Source organism: Python bivittatus, unplaced genomic scaffold (genome assembly GCF_059951505.1).
Source record: "Python bivittatus isolate LINGU-HERP-01145 unplaced genomic scaffold, Pbiv_v1 ctg000070_np1212, whole genome shotgun sequence".
In the NCBI taxonomy this organism is placed as follows: domain Eukaryota; kingdom Metazoa; phylum Chordata; class Lepidosauria; order Squamata; family Pythonidae; genus Python; species Python bivittatus.
Genome location: NW_028277034.1, coordinates 53604378 through 53625575, shown reverse-complemented (window position 1 = coordinate 53625575; position 21198 = coordinate 53604378). Strand labels below are relative to the sequence as shown.

At 39.8% G+C, this 21198-nt stretch overlaps 1 protein-coding gene across 3 annotated transcripts in view; it reads left to right on the top strand.

The window, feature by feature from the left end:
* The window catches only part of CTNNA2 (catenin alpha 2), a 519575-nt gene that overhangs the window by 459952 nt on the left and 38425 nt on the right, over nt 1–21198 (top strand). For all 3 annotated transcript variants that reach the window (XM_088133180.1, XM_088133181.1, XM_088133182.1), the window contains exons 13-16: nt 7670–7821; nt 12715–12828; nt 18323–18504; nt 20601–20706. In XM_088133180.1, coding sequence (XP_087989306.1) covers nt 7670–7821; nt 12715–12828; nt 18323–18504; nt 20601–20706 — 554 coding nt within the window. The remainder of the gene's footprint in view (nt 1–7669; nt 7822–12714; nt 12829–18322; nt 18505–20600; nt 20707–21198) is intronic.

Here is a 21198-nt window from a genome sequence, read left to right as displayed (position 1 = left end):
ATATCAGATTTAGATGTAATAAAACTTCCATGAAATATTTAGAATCTTCTGACATGAAATTTACAATCCTCATAGAAAAAGTCTTTGACAAACACTCTAAGCTAAATAAAATGTCATGTTCATTTCTTTCTTTCTTCCTCCCGTAATAATTCAGAAATGGAGACATGGGGGGCGGGGGGTTACCTTGTGGCCCTAATAAACTTTTGAGTTTGCGATAACTGCCTTTCCATGAGGCCAATCTTCTTTCCTTACCAAATAAATTTAAGTTCTGAAAAATACCAGCTGGAGGTTGGAAAAAGCTTATCAACAAACTGATACCAATAACTCCAAATCCTATAAGACAGTGGGTCTGTTTCCAGACAACAAAATAGATTAGGCGTAGGTTCTTTTCTTTATCTTTTGTTTGCCTGTCCTTTTTAATCATTATCTCATATTGACATATCCATTAGATGTGATTTTGAAAAACAGTGATTGCATCTGTTCTTGCACTCCCATCCTGAATGGACAGAAGGACCAGTTGTCCCAGATGGTAGGATGGTGTAGGATAAGGTGAGACAGCAAGGAGCTAGGTTTTAAGTGTCTTAAGTCTACCCTCTCTCTCTCTTTGAGCCCGCCTTCTGATTTTAACTCGAGAGAAGTTACTATATTTTTACCGTGATGAGATAGGCCAACTGTCCATGTGGCTTTAGGATAAGGGGCACACTTTTTTAACTTGTCATGTTAAACAATGTTTTCGGTTGGTCCTGTTTCCTCCTGTTCAGTGGAGTTCCTGAACTATTGCAAAAAGCCATCTTGAATATTCACCAGCAGCTTACAAAAAGCGAGGTACTAATTTTCAAAGTAAGGTAATAATGGCATTCTATAGTCCTAATCCAGGATTGCTATGAACGCTACACTATACATCCAGAGTTCTCATTTCGAGAAGGGGAGAGAGATGCATCACCAAAAGTAATTACAGAATCAAAACATTGAAAAGGGCATCAAGATGCATCAGGAAATTCTAGAATTCACACACTCCTCTTGAATACTTGAAACAGAGCAGAAGAAAAGGGGGAGGTACCAGATGCAATTTAACCCGTAGCTCGTTGGTCCACTTTTCAGTAAAAGAAGTCTTGTGGGAAGACCTTGTGGCTGCTGCAAGTGATTCTTGGCTATCGCATTACATTAAAGCTCTTCTAAATTTTTAAAAAGCTGTGGATGCTTTATTCTTCAGAGGTCTTTTCTGCCCCACCCCCCTGCAGTGTTTCAGGTGGCCACACCACCGAGGAAGCCAAAGCTAGGCATCTTTTTAGGATGTCAGCAAAGTCTCTGGGCCATCTCATGTAAATAAACCCTTTAAAATATTCTAAATGTCATTGGGTTACTGCTTTGCCTTGAGCTACAGTTTGCATGGTTTGCATATGAGTAGGCTAGAAGATCACAGATTCAACTTCCATCCAGTAGATTGCGCACATCAGAGTTGATATTAAATCAAAGGTGCCCACAGAAGTCATGCTGTGTTGGGAAAAGTGCACTTTAATGATGCACTAAGAAAGGAAGAGCTCTGCCCACATATTGCCTCTATGAATTGTGCCACAGGAAAAGGCAGCCAGAAGAGAAATGTACCTTTTGTGCAATCTGTACTAACAATGTAATTGGTGATTTACACCTTATACTGGTAGATCATATAAGCGTTACCTTTTCCTTGGAATCATGGAATATGTTACCAATTTGAAGCTGGTACCCAAGATGTAAGAACATGATTAAGGATAGGGTTAGTTTTTATAGCAGAAGTGTCTAATTATATGAGCAGCTTTGCTTGAGTGGTGGAAGTGGGGCACACATTGCCCATTTCAACCATTTTATGTTCATCACAGCCCTTCCTCTTGATTTTATTTGCTCATTCTGTAAAGTCTTCCCATGCAGAGTTTGTGGAAGAACAACGAACAACTCACCCCTCTGCAATCTGTACAATATTGTTTGGAGAAACATTAAATAAGTCATTTCTGCAGGGACTTTTAATAATTCTGGAAGGAGAGAGAATATACATTTGAACATCTCCCTTTCTTCTCATGCATCCTACTTTATTATAGTTTTGTCCATTGAAATTGATAGTCCGCTAATCAGGAGGATGGGTGGGGATGAAAGTTAGTTCTCACATGATCAAAAGGATACAAACTGATACTAGATCAGACTGTTGCCAAAACAAGGAGCAGAGGGAAAGCATGTTTCCTGCCCAAAAAAATTCCTTCTAGCCCTTTCAATATGGACAGTAGGCAGAAGAAAGAGATGCAAGACATTTAAAGGCTGATTGTAGTATAAATAGAGCTCGCATTTGATACACAGCAGTCACTGGAATTCTTTCATAATGGCTTTGTAGTTTTGCTTCAATAAATCTATTTCTTTGACCTTGCTTGTACTGGGAAATATATTTTAGCAGTATTTTGCCTTGTCAACTAAAAGAGGCTTAACAGGAACACTGAAGTAATTCTTGCCATATAGATTGATCCAGCTGATCTTTTCAAATACTGAATTGTACTTCGGATGGGGTCTCTTCTCTCTCCCCCCTTCAAAGCTCTGTATTCCTTCAATAGCCTACCACCAATTCTGTATGGATTACTCTGCTTGACCATAGGAGACAATAATTTTAAACCATGCCAGCTGCATGTCTCCATATGTCTTTCTCCCCTACTTCCAAACATTTTGGGCCAAGACACTGCACAGTTGAATATGAAAGTATCATTTTGAAAGATGTACCCATCAAGTACTACAAAGTGTATCAGCAGAGAGAAGATGGCTGGCATAATTGATTTTATTTTGGATTCATTTCTGTAACAGGTTTCATTTTGATGAATCATGCTTGGAGCGTGCCATTTAATATCAGATTTCTCCTGCCAAACTCTGAGCACATTGAAACTCTCACAATATGCCTAAAGTTTAGAAATGTTAATGGAAGGGAGGTCTTATGGCATTTGCTTCATTCTACTAAAAGTAAAAGATTTTTTTTTCTTATCTTGTAAGATATGGGGAAAAGAAATTCCCATAAATAATATTTCATTCCCCCTTCCTTTCCAACTGAATATGCATCATCAGTCTTAAGCATGTTAGCACGATACTCTGATCACATTAAGATAATGTGAATTTTGAAACGCATGTATTAAAGGGCAATAAAGGGGGGCAGAAAAGTTTGTACATGCAAGCTGCTTAGCCGCCAACAAGACCTATAAGTCTTTATGACAGCACAACTCTCAACATGTTGTAGGGATTTTTGTTGTTGTTGTATCCTGCATGATTTATGTTGCAGAGTAAAGCGAGAGAACCAAAAGAACTTGAACAAAAAATGAAATAGCAGAAAGATACTTGTGGTGCTGGAAGCAATCTCGGTATTGCTGCCCAAACATTTTGCAAATGAAATTTTATTTGGCCAGAATTCCCTCTCTCCTGTACCATCATTTTAGTTGGTTCCTGTGATCGGATTCCCACCCTCTTTGTTGTGGAATAATAAGTAAAAATGAAAAAAAAATTGTAACAAATTAAAATGCAAAAAAATAAGTTCCCTAGAGGCAGCTTGCTAGTTAGGTGGCCTTCATTAGTCAATCTGTTCAGCCTTCAATAACATCTGCACCTAGCCAACCTTGGCTGATCTTGGAACCTTAAGCAGGGTTGGCCCCAGATAATACTTTGATGGATGACCACTAGGCTATTTCCTGGTTCCAAATTCCAAAGCTACAGGCTAAACTGGGAAGTCAAAACACCCATGGTGTTAGAGGGCAATAGCAAACCACCTTCTTTATTAAGCTTCCCTGGGAGGACTTGACAGCGATTCACAAATCTCTCAGCACTAAGACAACTTAGCTCCACTATTTTGTTTGATTTGGCAGTAAACTCATCCACACAGCTCAGCTAGATAAGAAACTTTATTGCAGACAAGACTATAGCCATATAAATCAGTTGGTTATCCACTGCTATTAAGAGTATGGAAATGAAACCCTCAGTAATAGTTGAAAGTTGCTTCTTCCTCTCATCCTTCCTGTGAACTAATTGATTCTTGGCAAAGCATTGGGTGGCCTTCAAGCCAAGTGGCATCTTTCCGTAATTGTCCATCTTCCTCCTCAACTATCATACCCATCTTACTGCCAAGAAAACCACACAAAGTTGCTTCGGAAATCACCAGGAATTAAGTTTAACTCAAAGACTTGACTTAACTCTTAACATGAACTTTTCCCCTCCTTTATCTCTGAGCTTCCTAAGCAAAGATGTTGTGAAGCAGTTTGTAGTTTCCTCTTCCAACTGGCCACCCCAGTCAGGGTTCCAGGAATCAGTCATAGCACATTCCATGTCATCATGTAAATAATTAAGATTTAGGCTAAGGCATTTACTTCCATGTTCCCAGTCCCTATAATTGCATACAGAAGCACCAGGTGAGGGTGGTTTGCTTAGAGCCAGTGAGAGGATTTGCAGCTCAGTTTTGTAGCTCCAGTGCTACAATTAAAAAAATTTAAAAATTGCATGGCAGAAGCCCAGCCATGCTGACATTGCAAGATAAGACACACACAGGCAAGTGAATGCTCAGAATCCATCCTGCCTGCACCAATTGTGTACACATTTTCCATTTGAAAAGGATTGTTTGCCATACAAATCAGCAAAATAGCCCTCTAGAATTTTTTTTTCCTGCCTTTGCTGACTACAAAAGCCATCCCAAGGCCTATATGTATTGCAGAAATAAATATTGAATGTGCCAGTTATGCATGGATTCATAAAGTATGAATGTATGCCCCAACCATTAATACTGCAAATTGCTCACCTAAAGCCATTAGCATCTTTCATGTTCTACACTCAGCTGGGATTTAGGCACCAGTAACTCTTCTGTGTCCTTGAAGGCAACTTGTGTGTTAGATTTTAGTACTGGAAGAAAAAAAAAATCTTACTCATTTATAGCCAGCAATATCATGGGTTGTGTGTTGGAAAGAGTCAGCATTGTGTACTGGTGAAGGGGCTGGACTAGAGAGGGAGATTCTACCCTCAACTGCAGAAGCTTCCAGGATGACTGTGGGCCAGTTTCTCATTTCAGCCTATCTTACATGGCTGTTGCAAGGAAAAATTGAAGAAGGAGGATATATAAATCTAGCGTGCTGGCTGGGGAATTCTGGGAACTGAAGTCCACACTTCTTAAAGTTGCCAAAGTTGAGAAACACTTATCTAGATATATAGATATCAATATAGGCAGGAAGGCTAAATTTATTGGAAAGCCAATGCAATGTAGTGATGAAGGAGTTGGACAGGAGTGAGGAGACTCAGGTTCTCATCCATGTTCAGCCATGGAATCTCACTGGGTCACTTGGGGTTAGTTCTTCTCTCTCAACCTAACCTACATCACAGAAAAGTAGCTTATAAATCTGACAAATAAATAACAACAAATAAACATGAATCATTTTCCATTTCTGGCACGTATTCAATTGCCCTTTCCAGCAATATGCTAGACAGACAGATAGACAGAATATTTATTTCAGGCAGTGACGAGATAAAACAACTTGTATATACTAAATACAGCAAAGAAAAACAACAACAAACAAACCATCCACATAACCACATAACAAACTGAAAAGGTGAATATTTGTATGAATGAATCTAATAGTCTAAGGTGTTAAAGCAACTATTAAATAAGGTACTAGAGTAATGGGAGTCAGTATTTCAATCCTACATAACAGAAGATAAATGAGTCAGGTATGACGACGTCAGTCATGTGCAACAGTCAGTTGTTTGCACACATTCACAGCAGCTATACAGAACTTTGCTACATTATGGGTGATCACACTTTTCTTGTCTGATAAGAGGAAATTGACATGAAGTTCCTCAGGATAATTTGGTGCACGTAGCAAGAGAGGGAAGATGAGTCTTCTTTGTATATCATTGTAGAAGCAGTTCAGCAGCATGTGGAGAATAGATTCAACAGCAGTATGTACTTTTATCACGAGGACCACACCATACTTTACATAAGACATTGAGGGGCACACTTCAAACGTGGGTCTTCAGAGGGTTTAAGGGAAGACATGACTGCTTTAAGTCCCCCTCAGGCACAGAGGCTCACTGGGAAATTTTGGGCTAGTCAGTCTCGTAAACCAACCTATCTTAGAGGTTGTAGGGAAATTTTATAAATACAGATTTAAATACAGATATGAATAAGCATGAAAGCTAAATTTCTTAGAAAGCCAGTGTGTTGTTACGCCTTCAGTAACAGAAGCTTCTCTGGGTGATGTTGGTCCAGACACACTCCCTGGGCCCAATCAGGATTGTTGCTGTGGGGAAAATAGGACTGCTATGTGAGCTACCTTCTGAGTGAAAGATGGGATATAATTCAAATAAATAAAGTGTGCCTAGATTGCATAAGCTATTCTGTCACAAATTCAAGCTATTAGGTCCATAGCTTGTTGCCTTTTCCAGATCGGTGCTGGAATAGCCAAGATAATCTTCAGTTCAATTCCAACAGAAGCTAGAACTGGTTGGTGAAATCTTATTTGAGGTGGTGTGTTGAATTTGATTTATCAAAAGAGCTTTAAAACAATGTTGTGCCTGTGACTCTAGCTATGGATACCTATGATGTGGCAGATATGCTGTAACGTAGGGATGAATCCATCAGTTAATTTCTGGTCTGTGATGTTATTGCTTGTATTTGACTATGACCCTTTCCATTCCCATTTCTTCCTGATCCACAGATTAAAAAGAAATTCAGTAGGAAATTTTGCATTTCAGTACATTCTAAGTGCACATGTCTACACATCCTTTTTCTCCCCAAACACATGTTTCTTAAAAAACGTATCATGATTTGTTTGGTGAGTCAAGAACTGACTCAGACTATTTTAAAACTATGAAAGCAGGTGGATAACTTAAATACCAATGCACACTCAAATCAGTTTATCCTACAATTCTCAGAGATTGAAATTCTTTCTTCCACAAATCTATAAGGGAGCCCAATTTAGGTTGATACCCCCTTTGCAGAATATGTATAAGGTTTCAGAATACACGTGTCACGTTTGCCCACATCAGAGTTAAGGCAGGATTTTAGGAAAGAGTGGGCAAAGCTTGGAATTAAAACTTCAAAATTCATTCGGGTGCAGTAACTCCCATTTCAGTCCTCAACACCCTACCTGAGCTTGCCCAACTCAAGTCACTTGCATTCCAAGATCTCCAAGCAACCGCTGTCCATGCAAATGATAGCCTCCAGCCTGGAAGAAAGCCACAGTACTGAATGGATTGCTTGAATGAGCCAAATTTTCTCAGGGATTTGGTAGCAACCTGCTTCCATGATGTACAGCTAGAAACCACAAGATCTTGCAGACCTTTCCAGTCCTTCCCTGAACTTACTACTCTGAAGTAAGGAGAGGTCTCAATGATGGAGCAGTCCTTTGCAATTGAAAAGCATTATGAGGGATCCAGACAACTGTTGATTTAAATCTCATAACTCTACACAATGTACTGCACCCACATTAGCTGTTAAATTATTTGTCCACAAAATCTTGAGATGATAGGACCATTTCATGTTGGATAATTTCATATTTACCCATTTTTACATCCTGATGCTGCAGCACCAGCATGTTCCAGACCTGCTTGAAAGTCTTTATGCCTAAGGGGAAGTACTAATGTTGCAAAACGAAATCTACATCCTCACTGCCTTTCCTTTGATTTAATTTAGTGATGCCGCGTTTTGCTGAACAAGTGGAAGTCGCTATTGAAGCCCTGAGTGCAAACGTCCCACAACCGTTTGAAGAGAATGAGTTCATTGATGCCTCTCGCTTGGTTTATGATGGTGTTCGGGACATCAGGAAAGCTGTACTGATGATAAGGGTATGTAAGACACCCGGGAAAATGAAGAGGAGATATCATAGTAGGCCAAAAAAAAAAAAAATGTACTAGCTCTTTGGCATTTACACTGTATTGTCATCTGTAAGATTTACTGGGGTCAAGTGTCATAAATACAGCAAGACCAGATGATGAGTGTCCAGAAGATCTCTTTTTAAAATCATATTGTATACATTTGAATATTTCCTTTACTATAGAGGTTGAGTTACATAGACCCTGTGAAGTAGGTCAAGTTGAGAGGGAATGTAAAAGGCTGGTTTTAAAAGAGGAATCACACGTCCAGCAACTTACGTCACTGGACTTCTGACTATGAATGCTTAAGCACTATGGAAGGAAAGAAGCTGCAGTTCTGGGTTGGCTGAGCGGGTCTCTAATCACTGACCTCATGGCCTTCAACAGAACTGAAGAGTTCAAACAACAGAATTGGGCTTCAGGCTATAGCTTCTGCAGGCCAGCCTCCAAGCACTGGTCCAAAACTTCAAATACCTTCCAGAGCCATATTTTCATACAACATCCAATAGCTTTTCATCAACCTGGTCATGGCAGAAAATATTTTACCTAAGAACATCCAGCAAGATTCTTAACAATGCAGGGATTCCTTTCTTTTTCTTTTATATTATATACTTCAGAGCCAAACTCAACACTCTGGCTACTTCACTGTAAAGTCTCTCATGGTCAGGTTCAACCTCCTGATTTCATGGACATGTCCACGTAGTTTGTTTGGTAGAAATATGGACATGATTTGCTGTTGCCTTCTTCTGTTTTTGTTGGTTTGTTTGTTTTTACTTCCCAGTCTAGCTGACAGCTCTGACATTCCTTGAAGGTTGCCCATCCAAGCACTAACCAGGCTGAAACCAGTTTAGTTTCCCAGCCTAAACAATACCACCAGGGCTGTCATTATTCCTTCAAAGTACACTAACTGTCCACAAGTGAGAACAAACCAGTTTGGAGGTCATGTTCATCACCCAACTCTACATGGGCTCGGGTCCTTGGTGTACATAAGTGAATCAGGGGGTATTGAAAGAAAAATCTCTTTCCTCCCACTAAGCTCATTCATGGAATATAATGATTGATTGGGCTTAGATTTATTGATTTAAATTTTATGAGCCCCCTTTTAGGTTAAATTCTCCTAAGATGCTTAAACTTTTACTTTTCCATCTGTGTTAATAATAGCACAGGAGAATTAGTAATAACAACAAGTAGTACAGTTTTCTGTATTATAAGCCAATCCCCATTGTTAGCCATCCTGAGACCCCAAGACAATTGTTCATCTTATTAGGATCATGTCAAGGAGAGTTGCATACTTCACTGGAAAACATGAAATGCACAAGAAGCTAGATTCCTCCAAAACGCAGATGCATTTCCCAGAATAAATATCAATTTACAGAAAGACCTTATCTCCCCTGCTGTTTCTAAAATGTTGGCACCCTAATGGGTAAATACCTAATATTGTCCTCTCTTTAAGCTTAAACATTTAAGTATCTTACCAGAAATCAGGGTAACTTGGTCTTCCCCAGTGTTGCATGCTTAATCACTCTAGCCTAATTCCCATAGTTATTTTGCTGGCAAAAGGCCATATTTTATGTTCAACATGGGCTCCATTTGTGACATGTTGATGTGTACTAAGAAAGCAGTACCTCAATATTCATACAACGTATCAGTCAGAAACCAACTGACCACTACCTCTGCGATAGTAAATCGCTTTCAACTCATATTAAGTGATTAATACTTAATCTTTCTTTTTCTAGAATGGGGGCAAATTTGAACCCTTTGGTACAGACTTCTAATTCCATTCAGGAGTGAAGATTCTTCTTAGGGTGTCCTACCCATTCCTATACATTGTTTGACTGAGAATGAATCACGTGAAATATCGGTCAATAAGCGCCCCCCCCCAAAAAAAAGCTCACACAATTTTGTCTTGATCTCCCTCACTTGGACTGTTGTAAATGTTAATGGCGGAGAATTCTCTTCTTTTTCCCTTGTATGTCATAGCAACAGCAAATTGGGTAAGCTAATTGCTAGTTGTTGTACTTGGATATAAGCAGCCATATTAGAGAAATCTGGAGATCCGCTGCCCTTTAATAATCAGTGGTTCGATACAGATTAGTTTTCAAAAACTAATCATGTGGAAACTGTTTCCTTTTCACCCAGCATACTTTTGCTGAGAAATTACACATTCCCCGAGGTGTTTGGGTATCTGGTTTTCAATTGTGCCAAGAAGATTAGAACCACTTGTATCTATTTAATGCATGTATAGAACTCAGAGTAGAGGGTAGGTGTTTTTAATATCTAAATGAGTAAATAAATTAACTAACTGCTTCACTGAATCTCCAAAGGGAGAGGTTTCAGCGTTTATTCAGGTAAGGTACTGTCATTTCAACCTTGAGTAAGCAATTGATTTAATTTTATCAGGCATCTTTTCCTCCTTAATAAACTAAACCGAGCAATAACAGAAGGAATCATTTTGCATATAGCTTTTGAGCCTTGCCCTCACCAGCTTGCTAATCAGCCTCAATTGGTGGGATTCTTTAAAGTCAAAAGATGTGGCCTTGAGGAAATGACAAAATTTCTTCTAAATCCTGCCTACCTGTGTTGTGCAGAGTGTAGTGTGTAAGCTTTGTGGGTACAAGTCAGCAGACTGAAATAAAATCTTTAGCACACACAAAGAATTTCTGAACAAATTCCATGTTTCTTTCTCTTGTTGTGACTGTTGAAAACCTTTTCTGTAAACACGGACATTAAACCAATTTTTAATCCGGTTAGCTGTCAGTCAGAGGCATTTGTGATGCCCCAGTAACTGTTCAGAGAATGGGTTGCAAAGCAAATAAATTATCTTGAGATATTTGTCTGGCTGTGTGGGCAAGGAAATCATCTTCTTGTTGTTGTTTTAACACATGAAGAGTTTTCTCTCCTGCCTTAATAAACCAAAGGAAAGAAATCTTGTCTCAGTTTTACTGCAGTTTTATTCATTTTGTGAAAGTGAATTACCTGAGTAAAGTTAACGTCAGACCTACTTTTGCCTTTAATGTGTATCTGTGGGAGGGAGTAGAAAATTCTTAAAGGATCGTATATAAGGCCACAGATTTGAGCTGAAACTTAAATAAAAAGTAGAAGACCAAATTGCATCAATCTTCTATTGCTTTATCTGCACCTTAGTACATACTGTGTTGTTACAATAACTGGGGTTTTCCCTAGAGAAATGCTTAGAAGAAAAGCCAAGATGGAATATCTACCTGCAAGGCCAGTCACTGCTGTCTGATGGTCCTGCTCTCAGCACTGTTGTTCTTCTCCAAGATCTGATCACAGCAGTGCAGAGAATGCAGATTATTTGAACGATGGCATGCAGTCAGAATTCCATTATACATGTCGTTAACAAATACCACGTACCTTCTTTCGCTCAAGCAGAGCATATACAAGCACAGCATATACCACAGGCTTCTCCTGGTGCTCTTCAGGTTGATTATCCATATTGACTGGGAATTCTGGCAGTTGTAGTTCCACCAGATCTGGAGGACCTCAGATAGAGGAAGACTGTTTTACAGTAATGGAGGTACTCAACTTTATTAGCTACAGTAATAAAGTCACTGTAGCTGCTTCTGATTGTTGTTCAGTTGCAGCTAGGATGTCAAAGAGGGCAGCCCTTGGCTGTTCTGTCAGAGAGGTTTGATGTTCCTTCTGCCTGCAGAAGATGAAGAAAAGGTCAGCAGAAGACGGGGAAGCAGCCACTGTTGAACCCTCCAACATATCTAAGTGCCTTTCACATAAGAAAGCCATGCCTTATCCTTGTTAAGATAAGGTTACCTTGGCTATTTTCTCACTTGCAATGAACTCCTGCTGATTTCAAGTGGGAGTTAATAGGAGAACACGAAGAATAACAAAGCATAGACTCACATGGGAAAAAGGAATGTTTGCCCTTCAGAGCACTTTGAAAATACCCACAAAGATATCTTGACAATCCACCCTCCTTTCCCCGGGAAGAGAGATTTCTCAGTTTAATGGTTGCTCCTAACATCCTCTCTTATAATTGGTCCCTTGCCTTTATTTGTAGGTGCCATTACAAGAACTATGGCCATGTTCTATCTGCTGTAATCCAACCATCTCAGCTCTGGAACCCTGAAAAAAGGGTTGAGAACATGGTGTGAAAAGAACAAAAGAATACAAGGAAGGTTCTCCTTTCTTTAGCAAGCATAGATATGGAGGGTAGCAATCTTCTTTGCAACCTCACAGTCCAAGCTTCATTCCATTGCCAAGTCTTGTGATCGGTCTGCTAATAAATACATAGATCACACTTCAGACTGTGTCCAATTTAAATTCCAGTTAGAGAAAGAGGGGTGGGGTTTTCTTCTCCCCATCTCTGAGCTCAAGGTGCCTTTTTCTCAGGTATTTCTGTAATCTCTTGAAAGATGATGCAATCTGTTCAGCATGTTATTTTATGGGTCTTCTTTTTCCAGAGAAGAAATACAATTATTTTGAAATATCACATTCCAAAGGGAAATGCATCCTGTGGCTGTGAGTTGGCACAATGTACATTCCCCCTGTTAACAGACTTAAGAGAAATCACAGCAAGGTGATGATTAATGTCGGTTGTGAAAGAGCAGGTTTGGAACAACTTCATTTTTTTGTGGACAATTCAATTTGGGGTCCTGCCTGCCTTTGCAGACAAGTTAATTTAAAATGAAGAAGAAACAACATTTTCTGGGCAGGTAGTTGATAAAACACAAACATAGCAATCACTGGAGTTCATCTATATCCTTTGTAAGTTTGCCATTTTTTCCTTCCTTCCTTCCTTCCTTCCTTCCTTCCTTCCTTCCTTCCTTCCTTCCTTCCTTCCTTCCTTCCTTCCTTCCTTCCTTCCTTCCTTCCTTCCCTAAAATCCAGACTCCTGAGGAGCTAGAGGATGATTCTGATTTTGAACAGGAAGATTATGATGTTCGGAGCCGGACAAGTGTTCAGACTGAAGATGATCAGCTTATTGCTGGCCAAAGTGCAAGGGTGAGTTTACAGTCTAAGCAATACATTAATATGTCTTCAGATTTCACAGCAGGGTTTGTGCTTCTGCAAGCTGATTTGGAGAATATAAAGCTTAAGATGGCTACAGAGCTTGAAGTTTCATTTTGAGTTCCCAAGAACTGGTTTAATTTGTTTGACACTCAAGTGGTGTGGATTGGGGAAGTTTGTTGCAAAGGAGAAGGTCTTCTGATAGTTCATTTCCCCATGACCAAGACTTTTGCTGAGAATTTTTTTAAAAAAAATGTCTTTCAACACCTAATCTGATACATTTGTCGAATGTCCCAGGAATTCCAGCTTCATATTGAAAGTTTGAGGAAAAGACTAGGTTTCTAAATGATCGTATAATTATGGAGAAAACATGAGACGTGAAGGCTTTGGATAAAGCTCAGCATCATAGTGTCCTGATTCCCACATGCAGATTATTACAAGGCTTGCACTATATCAATGTCAAAATCTCCAGGCGTGATAGAAAGCTTTTCTTAATACTCTAAGAAAGACTGAAACACTTTCCTTGCATGTAGCTTCTCATGCTCATCAAAGCCACAACTGAATCGATACAATTGTTTGCTAAGAGACCTGAAATTAAAAAGTACCTGAGTGGAATTTTCAGTTGCCAAAATCACCACAACCTCCCAGAAATGGCACTGTGAGCCATTTCGTAATACCTACTTTTGATAGTAGTCCATAAATTTAAATCTCCCTTTTCTTCTGTCTTAACCAGCCAGGTGATATATTTGCTTGTAGGGTTGTTTAGGATGCTCCAGTAACCTGACAAACTGATTTTCCACCAGAGTTTTGTTGTGGCAGCAAGGCAAACAATGATTTTGAACCATTATCTCCTAAAGATGTATTTGAAGCAACTCAAGATTCAGTTCCTTCTGTGGTCCATCGTAAGGAGAAGATGGCTGGTTGCAGAAATCATTACACAAATTAAGACCAGTGTCAGGAATTAGCCAAGGCTGATTCCCTACCCACAGTCCTGTATCCAGTCCCTTGAGCCTCATGTCCCTCTCCTTATACTGCCCATTCACATAGTCTTCCAAACTATGAGAATGGTATGTGCAGTCCGCCTTCCCTTAAACTTTCAGAGAGGTGCAGATGTTATATAAGGGAAGGTGGACTCTATGTACCGTCTTGATAGTCTCTCTCTCTCTCTCTCTCTCTCTCTCTATATATATATATATATCCCTTCCTGCAAATTGCTGAGTGCCAGGACCTGGATAGCTCCTAAATCTAGTGTACTGCATACAGTCACCTAAGTGCAAAGGTCCATGAGTTCAATTTCAATAGAGCATTCAAACCCCACAGAATAACATCTGGCTAGCCATGTCTGACGCTTCCCCATAAAGATAAAACTAGCAATGTCAAGTCTCCTGGTGGTCAGTGTAACTGACGATCTTCTAAAAGAGTAAGGAAAACATCAGTACCTTCTGTATAGCTTGAAATATTTATTTATTTATTTATCCAGTGCTTCTAGGTAAGATGACATAAACTAGGCTCTAAGCAAAAGATGAGGAGGACAAAAACAGAAATCCAGGGATGGAGGTTCCATTGAATGTCTGGAAGGACAAACACTATGCATCACTATGTAAATCTGAACAACTTTTATAATACCTGTATTGTTATAAACTTGATATTGCAACATAAAATAGATGAGACTGCCTTAGAAAGCAGAATGAAGAGATAACTGGTATGCAAAGTGAAATTTCAATAGAAGAGAATCTCTGTAGCTCAGGGTTGAACTGTGGAGTCCTTGGTGCTCTCTCAGCTTGGCTGTTTGCTTGCAGACGTTTCATGACCCGACTAGGTAGCATCATCAGTGCTAGTGAGTGTGGGGTTTGCTCCCTGTTTATATACAGTAGCTTGCCCTGCCAGCATTGGTGGGGGTCTGGTTTTCTCCTTGGTGGTTCCTTGTTTAGGGTATTATTTTCTCCTTGATTGTTTGTCTGGTGTCAATCCCTGCTTATCTGGGTGTTGGGTTGCTGGAGAGGATGTGTTCTGGTCTTTTTGTTTCCTTCTTAGCTTTCTTATTGTACATTCTTTTGAATGGTGTGTAAATGTGGTTTATCTCTATGTGTCTATTGATGGCTGATTTGTCTGAATGCCAAGCTTGCAGGAATTCCCTCGCGTTTTTGGATTTAGCTTGGTCTAGGATGCTCATAGTTTCCTAGTTGAAACTATGGTTAAGTCTGTCCATGTGCTGTGAGATTAAGGCGTTTTCATCGTGTCTTCTGACTGCTCGTTGGTGCTCATGGATGCACTTCTGCTAGTCTTCTGCCTGCCTGTCCTACATAGTGGTTGTTACATGCTGTATGTTGTAGATGACTCCTGTTTTTTCTTCTTGGGCTACCGGGTCTTTTGATTTACTTAGGATGTTTTGGAGGGCTTTAGTTGGTTTGTGTGCCACAGTGATACTATGTGGTTGTAATAGTCTGTTGGTTGTTTCTGGGATGTTTTTGATGTATGGCAGTGTTATCCTTTTCATGGCTTATGTTGGTTGTGCTGTAGTGGGTTGAGTGGTCAGGCGCTTTTTGATAAAGTTGCGTGGGTATCCATTTTGTTGGGAGATGCTGTCTAGGTGGTCTGTTTCCTTTTTCTGCTGTTCTGGATTGCTGCAGTGCATTTGTACTCATTTGAATATGAATTCAGATGAGTACAGCAGCCCTGGAATTCCCAGCTGGTTCCCCCAACCAAGTGTCAGCTGGGGTCAAACCCACTTAGCTTCCAAATTCAGGAAAGGTCAGCTCAGTGCCACCAACTGCTGAGGCAATGTGCATATGCATAAGTAAAATAACTATAGCTTAATTTTTGAAACAGCAGAACAAAAGCTGTAATGGAGGTCTTACATACTATCCAACAGCTAAATCGTCTGTCTTGATAGTTTCTGCATATGCTAGGCACCTCATTTCTGTACCAAGAAATCAAGATTTAGAGAATAAAGCTATTTAATGTACACATCTATGGCTTCCCTTTCTTTCATTAATTCTACTTTTAGATAAGAGGAACAATACAAATGATTGAAGTCACCATTTTAGGCTTCATAAGAGCTAGAAATTTGCTTATCATTTTCTTCCTTCTGTTAGAAAGAAATTTTTCCAAGTTCATTTCCGAGACAGGAATAAAAATGTGCAGGCAGTTGCTTGAATCAGAGGTTTATTTTCCGAGAGCACAACACACAGAATCAGCTGGCGGAAGGCAGCCTCACCTTTGATTCCCTTGGAGCCCTTTATATAGAGAAGCCCTGCTTTGTTCTTTCAGAAGTGTGCAAAAGTGTGCCCACCCTCTAGGAATTCTTAGAAATTGCACTTAGCCAGACTTCCAAGAGGGAACGCTGTGAAGTCAGGTACCCCGCTGAGTTGTAGTTTCCTGTCATTTGGCATACTGTTGAGCTGAGGGATTTGCCTGTCTAGCACTGCTTGATTGAAATGCTAATCTCTTCGGGGAAGAGATCTTTTGTTATTCCATTAAGGAGATCTTGCTAGGTTCAAAGAATCTTGACTCTTCCTGCCACATTTTAATCTTTTGGGGGAGCCCATTCTAATTGTAAATTTGAACCTTTTGCCTTGTTTGAGGGAGGAAAACAGTATGGCAGGAAACAACAAAAAAGAAAACAGTATGGCAGGGAGTAGGATTTCCTCCTCACAATCTCACACTTCCTTTTTATGAAACCTGAGATTCCCAGGTAGGCAACTAGATTTTTTCCCCAAAACTACCAAGCAAAATCCAATGGGACATTTGGATGTCCATCAGCTGAACTATGGCTCCTGTTTATCCTCAAAATGTGCCCCAAACAGTCTCCAACTTTCCCGAGAAGATTTTGAAGATGCGTTGAAGACTTCAAAAGGAAGGAGATGATGAAGAATTCTACTTGTCCAATGTTGGAGTCCATCCAATATCTGCATTTTTGTTCAGTATGGTTGCTTATGAATCCTAGGAATATTTGCCCACGAAGTATCTCTGCTTGTGTAGAACTTGAAGGTATATGTGGTGGTAGCACCACTCCATAGAAATTGTTTGTTGTTTAACGACTCCACGCTTACTGTGGATTAGAAGTAAATAAAATTGGAATTTGCATACTGCATAACCCACTGAAAGAAAAAGAGAAAGCCTTCTTTAAAAAAACAATTTCAGTGTTGGAAGAAGCATAATAACGAAAGTTAGAGTGTTAGCCTAAGTTGGAATCATACCACATATTGGTAAAAGACTCATTGTGAGACATTATGCACACATACAAATGAATATGCATAATCTCAGGGATGCAAATGAGCATTAGGTGCATAAAACAGGAGCTTTGTTTTCTTTCAGATGCAAAGAAGGGACTCAGTTTCTATGCCTTTTTGTGGGGGAAGCTGGGTTTTGTTTTGTTTTTTTCACATTAACATTTCAAACTGCTGAGTTACATTGATAAGGCCTAATTAAAACTCAGACATTGAATTCTAATTTGATAAGCTTCCACGTTTTCTCCATTTTTCCAATCTGATTCAAGATAACCTTTTTATTTTTTTCCAAAATTCTAGTTCTGGGAAAGGTCAATTATGAATTTTTAAAAAGCCAAGAGCGTTTTAAGAATATATAGAGAGAAGCGTTAGCTGATTGAAAGTGGCATAAACAAGAAAAAAATGTAATGACACTTAAATCTGTGTCACACCCCATTAAATCTACCGTGCAGTGTGGTATAACCCTGCAGCCAAACATACTTTCAGTCTAGAAATCACTGCTGAAAGGTTCCCATTTGATCTTCAAAAGTAATTATTACCATTTTGCTGTTTTGTGTTGCAACATTGTCGCTCCTTTGTTGAAAAAGTTGGATTATTAAAGTGGAATCCTTGTGTTTACCGCTGGTATCAGAGTCAGTTAAATGGTGATACGTGTTTAAACCTTTTCAAGTTCTTCCAGAAAAGTTATCTCGAACAGCTTGAATTCTGGAGCACACAAAAGTCTATCAGGAACTGGAAAGTTAGAAGCTTTCCTATGTTATCAGTGGCACATCTTGATGATCCAGTTCTGTGCAGATTATCATCTACTATAATCCATCTCACTAGCTATATTAGAGCCATCTGTTACTATATTATATTTATACTGACTTTTTTAGAAGTTCTTTTTTCCCCGTTCTAGTAGCTGATGTAGTCCATGACCCATGAAAGGTTTTGTGATAATAAATATTTCATTTTTAAGGTGACCCTAGAGTGTTCCTTCTTTATTTGTTTGTTTCTAAGTTCAGAAAAATGAACCCAGATGTGTCCACTGACTGGTCCAGTTCTGAGAAAGATGGCTATGAGCTGGTTAGTTGGCATCAGTGATCTAGAGGGTTGCCTTGTCAGCAGAAACTAAAGCACAAAGAATCAGATCAGATTCAAATTAAGGTCATTTTTAATGATTTTCCTACTTATGGGAAGTGGTGAGAAGCTAACTCAAAACTTTTGTTCTTGACAAGGTCATTTCCTAAAATGACAAGATTCTGTTTGGCTGAATGCAGGCAATCATGGCTCAGCTTCCCCAAGAGGAAAAGGCGAAAATAGCTGAGCAGGTAGAGATATTCCACCAAGAAAAGAGCAAGCTGGATGCTGAAGTGGCCAAATGGGATGACAGTGGCAATGACATCATTGTCTTGGCCAAGCAGATGTGCATGATCATGATGGAGATGACAGATTTCACCAGGTATGTGCATCGGTGAAGACGGTCCTTGTGTAGCTGGGTAGTTCAGAAGGAACCAATTCATCCCCAAGACAGAAACAGTTGAAAAAAGGCCACAAGATTTAGGATGGGCAGAAACATTCACCGCAAACCCCATGTAGCACATGGTCTAAAATGAAGAAGATGTTGCCCATCTAATGATACTGCTCATGTTTGTTTGTTTTTTTCTTTTTTTTCCCCAGTTCAGATAATGAGGTTGAACTAGATCCCATTCCAACTCCACCAGAAAATAACACTGCCATTTAGGCTCTAATTCAACCCATAACTGCCAGCATAAAAAGGTGCCAGCAGGATCACTGTACCACCAATATAGATACATACATGCATATCTATTTCAGTTTAATAGCAATCACAGAAAGGGGCCTAGGCTTTTCCCATCTTTGAAGGATCTCACACCATCTGTTATCCTGACTTTATTCCCTGCACAACATCACAGTCTGATGTGTTGCATACATGCAACCTTAATTCAGGTTCATTGCCTTTTCAAGACAGGTTACACTGTCAGGCCTTTAGCCCTAGGCTGGCTTCCAAAAATAAAAAAAAAGAGCATGCCAGTGTTTCTACACTGGTTTCAGAATACCCATCACAGTTCCCATTTTGAAGCTCATAGACCAAGGTTTGGTAGTGCCTAGATGTGTCACCTCCTAGATACCTGAGTTATGACTTCTTAAGTTCCAGGACTTAGAGATACTCAGAAAGGATGAGAGACCTGTTGAACCTCACCAATCTGTAACAAAATGGTCCCCAAGCTGTGAGGGCAGCGGTGGATAAACTGTGTGAATAAAAACTAAGCTTCTGTAGGTAAAAAGAACACGTGTGCTAGCAAAGTCAAGATCAGCTTGCGTCCTCTTTGGTAGATCCATTTGCAAAATCCAAACAGGTGTACTTGCCAACACCCTTAATCCAAAATCCTATTCCATGACTTGAAAGATTCTGGGTAGGGTGTTTTTTGTTGCTATCTTCCCAATGGTGATGTATGAACAATCCTATTAGCCCCACCTGTAGTCTAAAGTGACAGTGTAGGCATGGATTAAACATTTGGGAGTCTTGGCAGGGTGGAAAAATGTCAGGTAGCTCTCAACTCTCTCCCATAATTCCTCCTGAAGATTCCTTATGAGACCATTTGGCAGACTATTAGAAAAAAAAATACAGAGCTGATTGTAACATTTCTTAACCATGAGGTTAAGGAAAGGTGCAGGGATCCTATTAAGGGCATCTGGGATGGGGGTCACAGGGGGATCAAATGATGACTCATATGTTATGATGCAAAAGACACAACTTTAGGATTTACACCAGACATCATGATGTCATTATAGAAATGCACTGTTTGTGTAATATCATGAGTCCTGTTTTGCCATTTGGGTGTCATCTTGGCTTGCTACAGATCAGAGGGGCTGCAGGCCAGGATATGGTTAAAAAAAAGTCAACATGGAAGCTACGATGGTGCAATCAAAGCTCCACCTGGTTTTTCCATGTGCATCACCATCTTGACTTTTTGGACCATACCCCATGGACACCTGTAGGTAATATCCAAAGAGCCTAGCAAGCAGTTGCAAAAAAAAGGTTCTGAAACTAGACCAGCATTTTAACAACCCTGCATGACAGCATTCAACTTTGTGCAGCTGCCTTGCTTTGTGTCCCTGCTGAACTCTGGCCCATTTCTGGATTGGATCTGGCAGCTTTTACATTAAATCCTGCTTGGGGAGCAGAGAGGGAAGCTTGACATTGTTGTGGCTTTGCATTCCACTAGGAATGCCATCTTAATGAACACTTTAAAATGCATTTACAATTAAGTTCATGAGCTTGGAGGCAAAATCAGACCAAAATGCTGGCAAAGCATTTTGGAGTATATGTAGATATCCAATACCTCCCTCACCCCCTTTTTTCCCCCAGTCTCCCAGCCTATGCTCTAATAAGTAGTTTAAAGGCAATTGTGCTAAATTGGAAAAACAGTCCTATCATAGTTCTAGAAGAATAAGAAAACCAAAACTGTTATCCAGGAATTTACATTTCTTTGTTTCCAGAACTTAAGTTGATGGCACCACACTTGTCTTTTTTAGGGGTAAGGGGCCATTGAAGAATACATCTGATGTCATAAATGCTGCCAAGAAGATTGCAGAAGCTGGTTCCAGAATGGACAAACTGGCTCGTGCTGTGGCTGATCAGGTAATTTCAGATTTGCTCTTGAAATGAATTTGAGCACCAGTGCAAACCATTTTGTCCAACATCATGGTTGCATGCCTAGAATTGTAATGTGTGTCTTTCAGATAAAGCAGCTTTCCTTAGCAAGGTGCTATGCGTATATAATAGAAGAAGGACTCCCAGAATTCCCATTCAGTATGATGATTGGCTAGGCTGGCTCTGAGAATTCTGGTAGTTGTAGTTCCTGCACATCTGCATGGCATCCGATTGGGGAAGGGCCATGGAAATGGAGGGAGATTCTTAGTTTCTTCAGTTATCCCCATTTCTCCGGTTTTCTGGTGCAGCCTCTGTGGCCTTCTTAATTTCCATGAGTCGTGCCAGTATTTTACATGTAACCAACTTTTCTGCAGCTCTTAAAAAGGGGGAAATCTGACAGTTTGCAAAAATCTGCTTAAATTGAATTCTGCCTATAAGGCATTGCTGCAGGAAAATGATTCTTTTAGTAACTGAAACAGA